The sequence below is a fragment of the Crocodylus siamensis genome, chromosome 2 (assembly GCF_052110815.1).
Source record: "Crocodylus siamensis isolate JL-2025a chromosome 2, ASM5211081v1, whole genome shotgun sequence".
NCBI classification, from domain to species: Eukaryota; Metazoa; Chordata; order Crocodylia; family Crocodylidae; genus Crocodylus; species Crocodylus siamensis.
The window spans coordinates 167,121,050-167,136,464 of NC_143396.1; the positions used below are offsets into that span (position 1 = coordinate 167,121,050).

The window sequence follows — 15,415 nt, forward strand, 5'->3', positions numbered from 1 at the left end:
AGGTTGGATGAACATTAAAAAAAAAAAAAAAGGCTCAGTTAGGCTCCAGAGTGGTGAGAGACGCGCGGGTGAAGCCCGCTGCACCCCTGCTCCCCCAAAGCCCCCCAGACACCCCCTCAGCAGTCGCAGAGCCCCCTGCCGACCCCTAGCACAGCCGGAGGTAAGCGGGCTCCTGGTGGGAAGGGGTTAACTCCTCGCTCCCTGGGAGGAGGCCGCTGCCTGGTGCTGGCCGGGTCAAGCACCCGCCCAGGCCCCTACTTGGCCCAGCCCCCCAGGGAGCCATGCGACCGGAGCCGCGCGAACAGGCTGCGTAAACAGGCGCTCGAGTTAGCGCGGAGTTCGCACAGGAGAGGGCGCGGGAGGGCACGAGACCCTGCCTATGACCCCCCCAGAGTAGTCAGCCCCAGCCGTAGCCAGCCTACCAGAGGCATGACACGCATGGGCATGTGCCGCACCCCTCGGGTCCCCTCGGGCTCTGCGGCCCCCCCATCAGGCACCTCAGAGACGGCCACCCAGATGGAGCCCATGGTTCCGGGCTCCACGCAACTCCTTGTAGTGCCTCATGACCTGGGTGGGGGTGCTCCGAGCCGTGTCATTGGTGCCCACGTGAATAAGGAGCATGGGGTAGTGGTCCTTATTCACCACAGGTGGCTCTTGGCTGTGGGGGCTGCCTGTCCCTTTTTCAGGCTCTGGGGCCCAGGAGCATGGCCACCTCCCCTTGCGGGGTCTGCTCCCTACTGGGGTCTCTGGCGCGCCAGCTGGAGGAGCTCCAGGCCACAGTTCAGAGACTGCGTGCCATCAGGGACTGCGAGCAGGAGATAGACTCCTACTGCCAGGCCCTTCTCCCCCGGGAGCTGCAGGGGAGAGCACCGTCTCCCTCCATGACTAAGGAGGACTCTGGGACCTCCCGCTCTGCCCAGTCAGGGGCATGGACCAAGGTGGTCAAGGGCCCTAAGGCCCGCCGCACCAAGGCCCCTCCCTTGCCGGAGCTTAGCAACAGGTTCGCACCTCTTGCAGCCCCAGCAGAGCCTGCTCTGTTGCCAGCTCCCGCAGGCAACCCAGGCTCAACCGCAGCTACTGGCCCCGCTCTCCCCAAGTCAAAGCGAAAGGTGTTTGTTGTGGGAGACTCCATCCTGCGGGGCACTGAGGGGGCAATCTGCTGCCCCGACCCCTTAGCCCGGGAAGTCTGCTGCTTCCCGGGGGCCAGCATCCGAGACATTGCAGAGAGGATCCCGCAGCTCCTCCGGCCCACAGACCACTACCCCATGCTCCTTATTCACGTGGGCACCAATGACACGGCTCGGAGCACCCCCAGCCAGGTCATGAGGCACTACAAGGAGTTGGGAGCGGAGCTTAGGGGTCTGGGAGCTCAGGTGGTGTTTTTGTCGATCCTCCCAGTCTTGGGCTATGGGCTGAGGAGGGAGAGGAGGATCCACGCAGTGAACCAAAGACTGCGGAGCTGGTGTCATCGGGAAGGCTTTGGCTTCCATGACCACAGCCTGCTCTTTGGCGAGAGAGGCAGCGAGCTGCTGGGAAGAGATGGCCTCCACCTCTCCCCCCTGGGGAGGAGGCTCTTCTCAGCCAGGCTGGCTGACCTGCTCCACCGGGCTTTAAACTAAGCCCGCTGGGGGATGGGGGGACTACTGCCACTGCTGGCCCGCTGAGAGACCCTTGCAAAGCCAGCAGACCAAGACACTTAAGGGAGCCCACCCCTGCCCCAGCCCTGGCACAATCTGTGGGCAAGGCAAGAGCCCCTAAGGGCACACTTGCCTGCCTGTACACTAATGCCAGGAGCCTGGGTAACAAGCAGGAGGAGCTTGTCCTCCTGCTCAGTGCAAAGAATTATGATGTCACTGGGATAATGGAGACCTGGTGGGACTCCACCCATGACTGGACCACGAGTATAGAGGGCTATACCCTGTACAGGAGGGATCGTGTTGACAAAAGGGGCGGGGGTGTAGCTCTCTATGTGAAGGAAAGCTACATGTCCCTGCAAGCTGATGTTGGCGACCGGCATGGACAGCTAGAGACCCTCTGGATAAAAATTCATGGGAAAAATGGTACAGGGGACACAATGGTGGGAGTCTACTACAGACCTCCCACTCAAAGTCCTGAGCTTGACCAGGAGTTCACCTGGGAACTGACTGAGGCTGCTTGCTCCAGGACCTTGGTTCTCATGGGTGACTTCAATTACCCGGACATCTCCTGGGAAGATCACTCAGCAAAATCCGAGCGATCACAAAGCTTTCTCTCGTGCGTGGATGACCTCTACCTGACTCAAAAAGTCTATGGGCCAACGAGAGGCAAAGCGCTGCTCGACCTGGTACTGGCTACGGGGGGACGACCTAATAGGCGACCTAGTGATCGATGGGAAGCTGGGTGACAGCGACCACGAGCTGATCACCTTCACCATCCGCTGTAAAGCTGGCAAGTAAGTCAGCAACACAGAAGTCCTTGACTTCAGAAAAGCCGACTTTGACAAGCTCAAGAGGCTTGTCGGTCAGATCCTTAGGGACCATGACCCCAGGGAGATCGGAGTTCGAGAAGAGTGGTTGCTTCTCAAGGAAGCGATCCTCAATGCACAAGCTAAATCTATTCCAACACGGAGGAAAGGCAGCAAGAAGGCACAGCAGCCCTCCTGGCTCTCCAGGGACCTAGCGGACCTCCTGCAGCTAAAAAGGAAAGCCTACAAAGGATGGAGGATGGGATTCACCTCCAAGGAGGATTATTCAGCGCTGGTCCGGTCCTGCAGGGAGCAAACCAGGAAAGCCAAGGCTGCAACTGAACTCCAACTAGCTTCAAGCATCAAGGACAACAAAAAGTCCTTTTTCAGATATGTGGGGAGTCGGAGGAAAAGCAAGGGCAATGTTGGACCCCTGCTAAACCAGATGGGGCAACTGACAACTGACGCCCAGGAAAAAGCCAACCTATTAAATAGGTACTTTGCGTCAGTCTTTCATCAGTCCCGTGGGACGCCCATGCCTGCTATGGGACAGGGAGATCCAGATGACGGGGATCCCCTACCCTCCATAAATGCTGACCTCGTGAAGGAACACCTTGAAAAGCTAGACACCTTCAAGTCAGCTGGCCCTGACAATCTGCACCCCAGGGTACTCAAGGATCTGGCGAGCGTCATAGCCTAGCCCCTGGCACGGATCTTTGAAAACTCCTGGCGCTTTGGTGTAGTGCCCGAAGACTGGAAGAAGGCCAATGTGGTGCCGATCTTCAAGAAAGGGAGGAGAGTGGATTCAGCTAACTACAGGCCCATTAGCCTGACTTCTATCCTGGGGAAGATCTTAGAAAAGTTTATTAAGGAGGCCATCCTTGAGGGACTGGCCCAGGCTAACATCCTAAGGGATAGCCAGCATGGGTTTATTGTGGGTAGGTCTTGTTTGACCAATCTCATTTCCTTCTATGACCAGGTGACCTATCACCCGGACAAGGGAGAAGAGATTGATGTCATATATCTTGACTTCAAAAAAGCCTTTGATCTGGTATCCCACAATCACCTCTTGACCAAACTGGCTGGTTGTGGCCTTGGCTCCACCATGATCCGCTGGCTGGGAAATTAGCTTCGTGGTCGGACCCAGAGGGTAGTGATTGATGGCAGTCACTCATCATGGTGCCCTGTGACCAGTGGGGTCCCTCAAGGCTTTGTCCTAGGACCCATACTGTTCAACATCTTCATTAATGATGTGGACATTGGAGTCAGGAGTGGACTGGCCAAGTTCGCCGATGACACCAAACTTTGGAGCAAAGCATCCACGCCAGAAGATAGGCGGGTGATCCAGGCTGACCTGGACAAGCTCAGCAAATGGGCAGACGAGAACCTGATGGTGTTTAACACCGAAAAATGCAAGGTTCTCCACCTTGGGAGGAAAAACCTGCAGCACCCTTATAGGCTCGGCAGTGCTACGTTGGATAGCACTACAGAAGAAAAAGACTTGGGGGTCATCATTGACCACAAGATGAACATGAGCCTGCAATGCGATGCTGCAGCTAGTAAAGCGACCAAAATGCTGGCTTGCATCCATAGATGCTTCTTAAGCAAATCCTGGGACATCATTCTCCCCTTGTACTCGGCCTTGGTGAGGCCGCAGCTGGAGTACTGCGTCCAGTTTTGGGCTCCACAATTCAAAAAGGATGTGGAGAAGCTTGAGAGAGTCCAGAGGAGAGCCATGCGCATGATCAGAGGTCAGGAAAACAGATCTTACGATGACAGGCTGAGAGCCATGGGACTCTTTAGCCTGGAAAAGCGTAGGCTCAGGGGTGATCTGATGGCCACCTATAAGTTTCTCAGGGGTGACCACCAGGATCTGGGGGAACGTCTGTTCACCAGAGCGCCCCAAGGGATGACGAGGTCTAACGGTCACAAACGCCTGCAAGACCGTTTCAGGCTGGACATAAGGAAGAATTTCTTTACTGTTCGAGCCCCCAAGGTGTGGAACAGTCTGCCAGCGGAGGTGGTTCAAGCACCTACATTGAACACCTTCAAGAGTAAATTGGATGCTTATCTTGCTGGGATCCTATGACCCCAGCTGACTTCCTGCCCTTTGGGCAGGGGGCTGGACTCGATGATCTCCCGAGGTCCCTTCCAGCCCTAATGTCTATGAAATCTTGCTGGGGTCGTTTGACCCCAGTATTCTTTCCTGCCATGGCAGGGGGTTGGACTAGATGATCTACTCAGGTCCCTTCCAACCCTAGACAGTATGAAACTATGAAACTATGATTCAGAGATTTGAATTGCAGTTGCAATTCGATTTGGTTGAATCGGATCCAAAGATTTAGCACTGCTTTGGAGATTCAGCCATAGATTAACCAGGTACCAGTCCTCACCACACTGGACACAGCTGGCTGCCTCCAGCTGGTAAATCTGTTGTGGTAGATGGAAGGGGAAGAGAAGGGGTGTGTGGGGGGAAGATCAACACCTCCACAGTGAGGGGCAGAGCGGGCACAGGCAGAGCCATCCTTAGGGGATGGCAAGCAGCCAGAGTGGCCAGAATTGGCAGAGTGGGGGAGGGGGTGTTGTGGTGGTGAGTGGCCAGAGGAGTGGCCAGAGCTGGCAGAGTGTGTGTGGTGGGTGGTGGTAGCAAGTGGCCAGAGAAGCAGCCAGGACTGGTGGAGCAGAGGGAGGAGTAGTGAGCAGCCAAAGGAGTGGCCAGAGCTGGTAGAACAGGGTGGGGTATGGAGAGCAGCCAGAGCAGTGGCCAGAGTTGGTGGAGTGGGGCGGGGGAGGGTGGCAAATGGCTGGAAAAGTGGCCAGAGCCAGCAGCGCTTGGCAGCAGTGGTGCGTGGTGGTTGTGGTGAGGCCTATATGGGACTGCCACAGTGCCCCCCAAAGCATGAGGCCTGAGGCAGTCACCCTGATTTGCCCCCACTAGGGATGGCTGTGGGCATGGGACTTGGGAAGGGAGGCTTCTGCCACTATGCGCTGCTGTTCCAGGAGGGCATGGGAGTGGGCATGTGCCCTCAGAACTATGCGGGGTAGGCTGGGTCGGGCTGCACTCTGTATAGATGGTGGAAGGTGCTGGGAGTAGGGGATATGTCCTCCCACCACTTGCCACCCCCGTCCCTGCTTCACCAGCTCTGGCCTCCCCCCCCTGCCCTGGCCCCGCACATCCCTAGGGACAACTCTGTTCTCACTGTGTTGCTCCGGCTGGGCAGCTTGTCCCAGCCCCAGTTCCTCCCTCGCTGTGGGGGGCATTGATCTGCCCCCACCATGCTGCTTCCTTCTCCCCTCCACCCACCACTACTGACTTACCAGATGGAGGCAGCTCTGTCCAGTGTCTTCAAGGACTGCTGCCTGTTTAGTCTATGGCTGAATTTCCAAATCAGACTGAATCTTTTCCAAATCAATTTGGAGGCTTGTGATTCGATTCAGCGCTTTTAACTGGTCTCGAGATTTGATACAGATTTGGAGATTCAGCCACTGAATCAGGCTGAATCTTCTCCAAAACAAATTGTCTACCAAAGCTTTGCACAGCCCTACTGCATAAGTATGACTTTCCAGAAAAAGTAAAGTGTCCTCTTTCAGGGAAAATGCCTCCTCACACTACATAAAGAAGCTTTGTTGGATCTCCCTCTTTAAAGGACCACCCCCCAAAGCCAGGCCTACCATGGTCTCTTGAGAGGCAAATTTCTGGCTTTGAGACCCTGGTTCGTTCTTGTTCCTGGCTTCCCCAGCTAGTCATAACACCCTCACCACAGTTTCTTTGCTTAGCTCCCGGGAAGGAGGGTTTACCTGTTGTAAGGAGCAGGGTGGGAGGCAGAGGGCTGACATCTCAAGGCAGCTTCACTGCAAGCCAACAGGCATTTTTGTGCTACTCCCTTTCCTTCATCCTCCCTTGGACTCCTGCTTTCTCTCCCCAGCTCTCTCCAATCCTCTGTCTTCCCCTTCTGGCATACAGTCACTTTCAGAACAAAATTATTATACAATTATAGCAGTCAGTGTGGGAACTAAAATTCACCAAATTGAATGAAACATAATTTTATGGAGCACCAGTAAGAGAGAAGTCTCCAAGATCAGCTGCAAATCCCAGATTGCTACCTTCCCCTGAGAAGAAAAAGGCATTTAAATATTCTATTAATGAAACTACTAACAGCAATGCACTCTCACACTGAACCCAGCCCCCTCCCTCCCTAAGTCTTCCACACTAGAAATGCAGGCTAGAACTTAGTCCACTCAGCCTCTTTCATCACAGAAAATAAGCAAGCGGTTGTGTTGCTCAGTGCTGTTGAATGGAGGGAATCTGGCTTCTGGTAGCTTCACACGCTGGCTGCTCGCCTAACCTTGTAGCGTGATGATTAGAGCACGTTGCTGGGAAATGGGAGATACAAGTTGACTCTCTCTCTGGATGAACAGGTCTGGAACTTGGGTTTCCCATTCTCTGGGTGAAGTCCCTGCTCTTTAGGCTACTGAGCTAAAAATATGAGAAGGTCTTTTCGTCTATCAAATATCTGTTACTCCGGTTCCTCCCCCGCCCCATTTGACATGGCATCATTGGAAACCATGTCTGGTGCTCCCAAATTGTTATATTTTGTTTTGCTCCATGGGCCTGTGTAAGTCAATGAAGAGGCAGATATTACCCAATGGAGTCTTATATAGACTCATCCTAAAGCAGCCCACAGGCAGGAAGGATAGCTGCCCCCCTCAGCTGCACTGTCAAGTTATGTAGGTTCATCTGGTGTTTTCACTGAAGCAAGAGATGGCTTGTTGATATATTTCCAAAGCTAGAGCAGCCCATTAGGCACTATCACTTATATTTCTCCACACAAAACATCAGTATCTTATTTTGAGAGAGTGATCCATATTGGTGAAGCTAGACAACCAAGATCCTAATACAGTCAATAAGACAATTGGAGGTGATCCAGAGTGCCATGGTACTGGGTCCAGAGTGAACCAGTCAGAAACACAGAGCCTGAACTCCTTTCCCTTGTTGTATGGGTGTCAAGCTCATTTCAGAGGGACGCTGCCCAAATCATGGATGTCAGCCTCCACACTGAAAAAAAGGAGAGGGCCCCAGATAATTTTTCATTCTAAGATTCAGTGTTGATTGCCTCTGGGGATACAGTCCATTGGGTTACTCACAGAAGGGCAGTTCTGTACGTAAGCGCTTTTTCATCACTTTACTGGTATGATTATCAACACCCACAGATCCTGATTTAAGATGTTTTTATAGGCAGTGGTTAAAAATGGTGCTAGAATGGCAGCATTAAGCTAAGAAAAAGAAAAGAGTCTAATGAATCACATGTACACATAAATATCTTCTCATGATTTAATTAATTTAAAAGAGTTTTGCAGCAAAAATGTGGATTTCTGAGAAAAAACTATGGATTTTTAATAAAATAACCTATGTGTTTAGTTTCCTCAAATATTTCATTATGAGGGATTAGAGAACTTTCAAAACTTCCAAAGCAATTCCTATACTAAAGCTCTTATGACACAAGAGTTGACATGTAAGCCAGGTATTCATATGTAAATGCTTATTGCCACCTGCTCATTTATTTAAAATATTTGAGAATTTTTTCCATGCTATCACTTTCCTGATGGCATCCTTCACATCCTTGTTCCTCAGGCTGTAGATCAGAGGATTCAGCATAGGGGTCACCACTGTATAGAATACTGTGGTCCATTTGTCCTCATGCCATGAATCATTTGAGCTAGACTTTAAATACATAAAGAGAGATGTTCCATAGAAGATGCTAACAACTGTCAGGTGGGAGGCACATGTGCTGAAGGCTTTGTGTTTACCCTCAGTGGAGTGGATCTTCAGGATGGTAGCAACAATGAATGTGTAGGAGATAAGGACAACCAGGATGGTGAATGCCCCAAACATAGCAGCTGTGGTTAACAGTACCATCTGACTCATGCTGGCATCAGATGTGGAGAGTGATAACAGTGGGGAGATGTCACAGAAGAACAGGTCAATGACATGGGAGCCACAGAAGGATAATTGTAACAAGTCAACTGTTTGTGACATTGCATTAATCCACCCAGCAAAGTATGACCCAATCACCAGTTGGACACAAAGTCTTCGGGACATGATGATGGAATACACCAGAGGTCTACAGATGGCCATGTAACGGTCATATGCCATTGTAGCCAGGAGGAAACATTCTGTAATCCCAAAGAAACATAAAATGAAGACCTGAGCCACGCATCCATTATAAGAAATGGCTTTCCTTTCCACAAACATATCAGCCAGCATCTTTGGGGTGACGACTGTTGAAAAGCAGAAGTCTACAAAAGCCAAATTACCAAGGAAATAATACATGGGGGTGTGAAGTTGAGGGCCAAACCTGATTAAAAAGATCATACCAAGGTTCCCCACCAGAGTGATGAAGTAAATCATGAGGAACAGCACAAAGAGGGTGACCTGAAACCATAGATGTTCTCTGAATCCTGTGAAAAGGAATTCAGTCACCTGGGTACAATTTTCTCCAACCATGTCTATAGAGGTCATGCAGAATACAGGTCAAAATAGCATCCATTTACTGTAATCAGTAAATTCACTCTAATCAGCTTCTGCAATTGTTTAGTAGAGCTATTATTCTGTAGAGTTTCAGGTTCTTCAAAGAGAAGACAGGTCACAGATTTGGTCGTTTTGTTTTGCCACGGACCTTGTCCAGCTGCAGAGAAGTAGGACAGTCCTAGGGAGGGGGAGTTCAGATAGAGAGTGATTAGGTATTTACTTTGCCAAAGGAAGAAAAAACATTGCAGAAAAGAAACCCTATACGAGGTACTCCCTTGTGTGAGACAAAATTGCCTATGTGTAACTCGGTCATGATTTGGTTTTGACATGCAACATCAGCATCTTACTTTCTCTCAACCTACTCGAAGTATTCAGATACCAAAGATGTGGTCCAGCTTGTGATAAGAACTGCAGACAAAGGAATGTCGAAATGTGGAACTGAAAGGAGGTGGGGAAGGAGAAGGAGAGAGAAACAAGGTATTTTCTGGTCTCTAGGAAGATCTGCTCTCCTGACTGAGGACACCTGCATTGAAGAATATAGAAGATATAAGAAATAGCCTCCAAAGAGGAGCCAGTGAAGCTCAACAATTTGGAAGGTTTTCAGCTCAGCTCAACCCACCGAATTGTAGGGGATGCAATGTTTTGCCAGGATTAAAACAGATTTCTTAAGCAGTTCTCTTTCTCTCAATAAATTTGTTTTCTAATCTGGATAAATAAATGCTGTATTTACTTACATGGCACACAGATCTGTTCCTCAGAAATCAGCCGTGCAAATTTGGGTTGGGTGTCTTAAACAGAACAGATGATTTTCTGCCTGAAATACAAGCACTCTGCTTTGATTCGTATCCCCGCTGACTGCAGCAGTGGCATTTCTATTCAGGCAGCTGAAGGAGTTAATTAATGTCTCATTGTTCTTCACTCCACAGGTATCAATGATTATCTCTCCTTTTAATGGTCTTGATGTTCCAGTAATCAAGCTGAGCTTTCTTTGGGAAATTCTGCTGTCTTTTAACTGCTCCTGGTCTTTCTTTCTCCACTTTCAAATGGAGATGGTCTTTAGATATTTTCAATATCATAGCTTCATCAATAAGACTAGTCCTCAGCAACAGCTAGGCTTTTATCTTTTGGATAATCAGGAACAGGAGGAGTTATGAGCTGAAGACTAGGCTCTGTACCTGCTGTATGCAGGCATAACTCTGGAAAATACTCTTTTTCTTCTTTCTGTTTCACCCTCAAAAATGTGCATGTCTTACTGGGGAGGAGGGAGAGGTTATGTGGTATAGAAGAAAATATGGCATTTGAGGGTTATGTAGAATTCTCTTTCTCGGGTTACCTGTCCCCTTCCCCATCCCTCTGAATCACCCATGACAATTTCTGGATATTAGGAAAAAAATCCTTAAAACTGACCATGTTTTAGAGGCATCTCTTTGTTTTTCCCTTTCATTCATTCTGAGATGAGTAGATACAGAGCAGTCCCAGGCCTGAGAGTCACAATGGGAGCAAGTCACAAGCTGCCTCTCACTGCTTTCTGTCTTATTTCCTCTGAGTTGCTTTCTGGGGCCCTGGAAATTTTCCTGAGGTTTCAGTACTGGCAAAGTGGGACTCTGGGAGCACCTCAAGTCCCAAGAGTATAAGTGCACAAAAAAATATGTGCACAAAAAATATATTTACATAGCCTCGTGCCCTGTGTACAGTAAATTAGCTTTACACAGAAGACTCAATTCTACTTCCACTGGACCCATGTGTTTGACCATTTATCTGAATGTGTATATCATTGATCCCAGAATTCATAACATGTTTATATCATAGGACCAGTTGTGGTAGATTAATTCATCCTAAACTTTGGAGAAAAAAAGAAAAGGTCTATTTAAATGAAGTCCTAGTTCAGATCTACAAATTGACCGTGTCAGATTCATAGTTTCTTGGTGAGGATATCTTGCTGGATGAGTTATGGCAGGTTCAGTAACAAAACCAAATTGTTTTTAATGTTCTGTTTCCAAGTGTGAAATTTGCTCTGGAATTTCATGCATGTGGTATTCACGTGCACTTCTGGCTGCAGACCTGTTGACGAAATGGACTTCTCTAAGATGCATTCAGCCCCTTATCCCTTATAGCAGGTTGGGGATTCCTCAGCTCAAACAGGCTTTGCAAGCTCAGCGTAGTTCTTTATTTTCTGGGTACACTGTCCTCTAAAGCATAAAACATAAATGCACAGGCAATACATAAGTGGTTACCTAATGCTTATTTCCTCACTCTGTGTGGTGGGGCCTTTTCCCAGACCATGAGAGGGTCCTCTGGCTCACTGCTGCTTTTAGCCTCACAGCCTTTTTCTGAGTGCTCCTGTCTCTCCCTGCTCCATCTTGCTCTGGATTTGTCCCTTTATAGGAAAGAAGGCAGGCCCATATCTTGTGCTCTTTAGCTGCCAATGTGTGTGAACTCCCCATTCATTGTAATCCAGTTGATGGGATTGTCGAGGGGGCTTGCAAGGAAAAGATTTGATGCATATATTACACACACACACACACACACACACGATGCTACAGATCCCTGTGATGGGAACAAGACAATTTAGGGAGGAGAATACAGTCTGAGCTTGATTCCTGTGCACTTGTCTAAAAGACCCCATCTGGTGTTCACATTGTACCAGGCTCTCTCTTGACATGTGGCTGTGTAGAGAAGTAAGAGAAGAGTAAATTGTTGCAGATTACAGCTTTGCTTGGACTCATCACAGGTGAGGGAGAGCAAGCACTCTCAACATTTCTGTGTTTGGTGCAGGCTGCTGTCCTGCTGTCTCCCTCTCTGAGTCACTTTCTTGTGTCACAAAATGAGCCAGGACAATTTTATCACTTGGCACTAGAACCTAGAATGACCTGATAATCACAAGTGTTTGAGCCTGTCAGTCTGTTTTGATCTCCTGTAGTCCCCAGGAACAAGAAAATCTAAGAGGAAACATAAAACATAAATTTTGAGTTCAGCTCTGCACTAGTGTTCAGGGCCATGTCTGGTGCCCTGACTGGCTGAGGTTTTACCTTGTCCTATGGATCTGTGTAGAGCTGTGAGAAATCCAAATTGTCCTATGTCAACTTGTGTGGATTTATCCTATCCCAGCTTGCAGGGAATGAGGAAGAACACTTTCTACCAGCCACAGCTTAACCCATGCAGGTTGTGACATTGTTTCCAGTGGGACAAGACAGGGTTCTTTTTTTTTATTTCTAGAATGAGATAATCCCCATAGGCACTGCCACTTAGGCCTCTGTCCTCCTAGAAGTATCTGTTTTGTTCCAGGAGGGTAGAGCAGATTGACAGGGTAGACACCTGGGGTCCCTGTATGGTCAACAGGAAGAGTGAGGTGTTCCATAGTTACAAGGTGCTAAGCTAGAAGTGACCTAGAGGGTACCACTGGAAATACAGAGTAAAAGGAGTACTTGCCCCTCCCTGGAGGTTCAGTGCCACACTCAGGCTGCATGTTTGATGCCTCCATCGTGTCCAAGAATAGTGCTAGGACATCAGGTAGAACTTTTGAAGGAGGCCTGGGTAGTGGGGGTTGGAGAGTGGACAAAAATATGGTCCAGCACCCCATGGAAAGCCCAAGGCCAGCCCACATTTTTCATCCCAGGGCTGACTGAGTCCTGGCCTTAGCTTAGGCCACACAACTGGTCTTGGCAGCAATAATGGCCCTAAAGCCGGGACACAGTTCAGTCAGAACTGCAGGCCTGTATGTACCAGCCTCACCAGACTCCAGAGGGATGAATCATTCATAGATGTTTGCACATCTAGTAATGTTAATACTTTGCAGTACTTTGTGGCACCCTCAAAAACTGTGTTCACTCGAAAACACAGCTCAAAGTGTTGGGGAGGGGGCTGTGCAGTCTTTCATGCCCATTCATTTAGTGGTTAGATCAGGCATACTGGAAGCATAAGGGTGAGATTTTGGACCCTCATCAACAGAAAAGGAATCAAACCCACCTCCTCTGCTACCAGAGTAGCTGTGCTCACTTCCAGACTGCAACCTCCCTCTGAACTGAGGTTGCTGTATACCTTGATGATTGGCACAGTGTCCTAGGAAGATGATGATCTAGGTTTGAATTTCCATAGCCTGAAGATGGCCTGAGGCCCAGGACTTCCACTTCCTGGGTAGGAGCTCCAAATATTTGTCTATTATAAAAAAAAACAGTAGGGCAGAGGGAACCAGCATCACCCCTGTCTCCACTGAAAGGCCTTATGGGTACAATACATGGTGTGACACTCAAAGCATGCAGTATCCGTCAGGCCTGCTGCATGTGGGCTGCAGGACTGAACCTCTGTCCAGACTGGGGCATAACTATCACAGAGATGGGACCTAATGTTGAGCCTGAGGCTTTCCTAGAGACTTTGGAACAGGTGGCTAGGATATACCAATGGTTCATGGATCAGTAGGCCTTATGTTAGCCCCGTACTTAACTGGGGAATCTCAGGCAGCCTACTGAGCCCTGGGAGTTGAGGTCACTTGAAATCATGACAGTTCAAAGCCCCCATTTTTGATTGCATGGGGCTCATGGAAGAGGCATACTGTTACCAGTTCCAGGAAGATTAATTTAACCCGGACTCCTGGCCCTGAGCAGTTGCCGAGAGCCTCAAATACATGTGTACCTGGTGGCTCAAACTGGAGTGACTGTTACTGTGCAACTCAGCTCCGTGCTGCTGAATTTCCATCATTGGAGGTTTTCAAGAAGAGGTTGAACATTGGTCAGGGATGATATAAGCATAGCTATGCCTATGTTCTACTATGGACATTCCCATGATTCTGGGCATTGCTGCTTGCTGCATGGAGCTGAGAGGTATTTTTTCCCTTACTGCTGCTACATGTGTCAGGGTCTCTTTTAGCTTTACTCTGAGGCATGGGTTGTTGGCTACAGCCAAGCCTGGGGATTTTGACTGGGATGTGCCAGTGCTCCTGCTGGGACTTAGAGTTGGAGATTCCTGGTCTTATCTATCCACTCAGGTCAGACAGATTGCCATATCTTGGGTGAGGAAGGAATTTTACCCTGTGATCAGATTAGCACTGACTTGTGGGAGTTTTTGCTTCCTTCTGTAGCAGGACATAGCCTTCCATGGTCCTTCTTTACCTGTGGCAAGTTAGTGTGTTATGTATCATGTTGTGTCCAGGTTAATTGTGTGTTTATGCTAAGAGATTAGACAGTGGATTTGAATAGGGTGGTTTGGATAATGATGATCCTGCCTCAGGCAGGGGGTAAGTCCCTTCCAACCTTAGTTCTCTATGACTAAGTTTCCCCATCTTCAATGGGTTTTTTTCCCATTTTGAGCTCCTCTTAAGGAAGAGGCTTAGTAGACCTCTTTCAGGAGGCCTATCAGACACAGGGACTGAGATCCCAAAATGTGGTATAATTTATTCTCTGACTGTGGGAACAGCTGGATCTTTCAGAAGCAGTCACCTAGGAGAACCTCCACACTGTGCAACAGGCTTAGGAACAACAGTGTAGTAGGGGACCGGGTTCTGTTGTTACTCCTGGTGTTGGGAAGTGAGGCAGTGGAATAGACTCTCCAAATGGCAGAGGTCCTATGATGTGGTGAGATGAGTTGTAGAGGTGGATTACAAGGTTTACCTGGTGGGGAGGTGATGTGGGGAGATACATCATGTGAATCTGCTAAAACTCTGGAGGGCTAGGGAATCTCTCAATGCCTCAGCCTGTTTGACAGACAAAAAGGGGAATGGGCAGGACATGTCTGAACTTCCAATCAATATGGTTATCTTGAGGGAGAACCTTTCCTCAGTGCAGCAGAGGCCAGGGTCCTACTGGAGCATTTTCAAAATAAGTTCATGACCAAGTCAGGAAGAAACAAAATGACCACTCACTGTATTATTTTGAAACTATGGGGTCCCATTTAGAGGTTCTTTAGAATCCCCAATCCATTGTGGGAAACTGGGAGAAAAGAAATACGCAGTATGCTGGCATAAAAGTTCTTGGAGTATCCTCTAGTGAATGGAGTCACCCCATTGTATTAGTTATCAAATCAGATAAAAAAAATCCAGTTTTGTATTGATAGTCAGAAGATAATTGTGGTACTAAAGGCTGATGAGTATCTGAGGCCCTGGACTGATGAAGTTCTACAGCAGTTGGGGAAGGCAAATATATATAACATTAGATATGATAAAAGGGTACTGGCAGATGCTCTTGACTCCAGAATCGTGGGTGCTAATAGCATTCATAGCATTTGGGGGATGTATCAGTTTTGAATCCTCCCATTTGAGCTCCGTGGTGCCCAAGCCATCTTCCAGCAACTGATGGGCAACCACATCATGAGTATACTGCTGCATACATCAGCAATTTAGTTATATTGGCAAGCACCTGGGAAGAACATGTCTAGTGGGTCAGGGTGGTACTACAGTCACTTTGGGTTGCAGACCTTATGATGCCAAACCCCACAAAATATAGGCTAAGCTA

At 48.8% G+C, this 15,415-nt stretch overlaps 1 protein-coding gene across 1 annotated transcript; it reads right to left on the reverse strand.

Moving 5' to 3' along the window:
- Positions 1-7,997: 7,997 nt before the first annotated feature.
- Positions 7,998-8,948, reverse strand: LOC149871125 (olfactory receptor 5G9-like). The gene has a single exon (XM_090034826.1). It carries the CDS (start codon positions 8,946-8,948, stop codon positions 7,998-8,000), a length of 951 nt encoding a protein of 316 aa, XP_089890952.1.
- Positions 8,949-15,415: the final 6,467 nt, after the last annotated feature.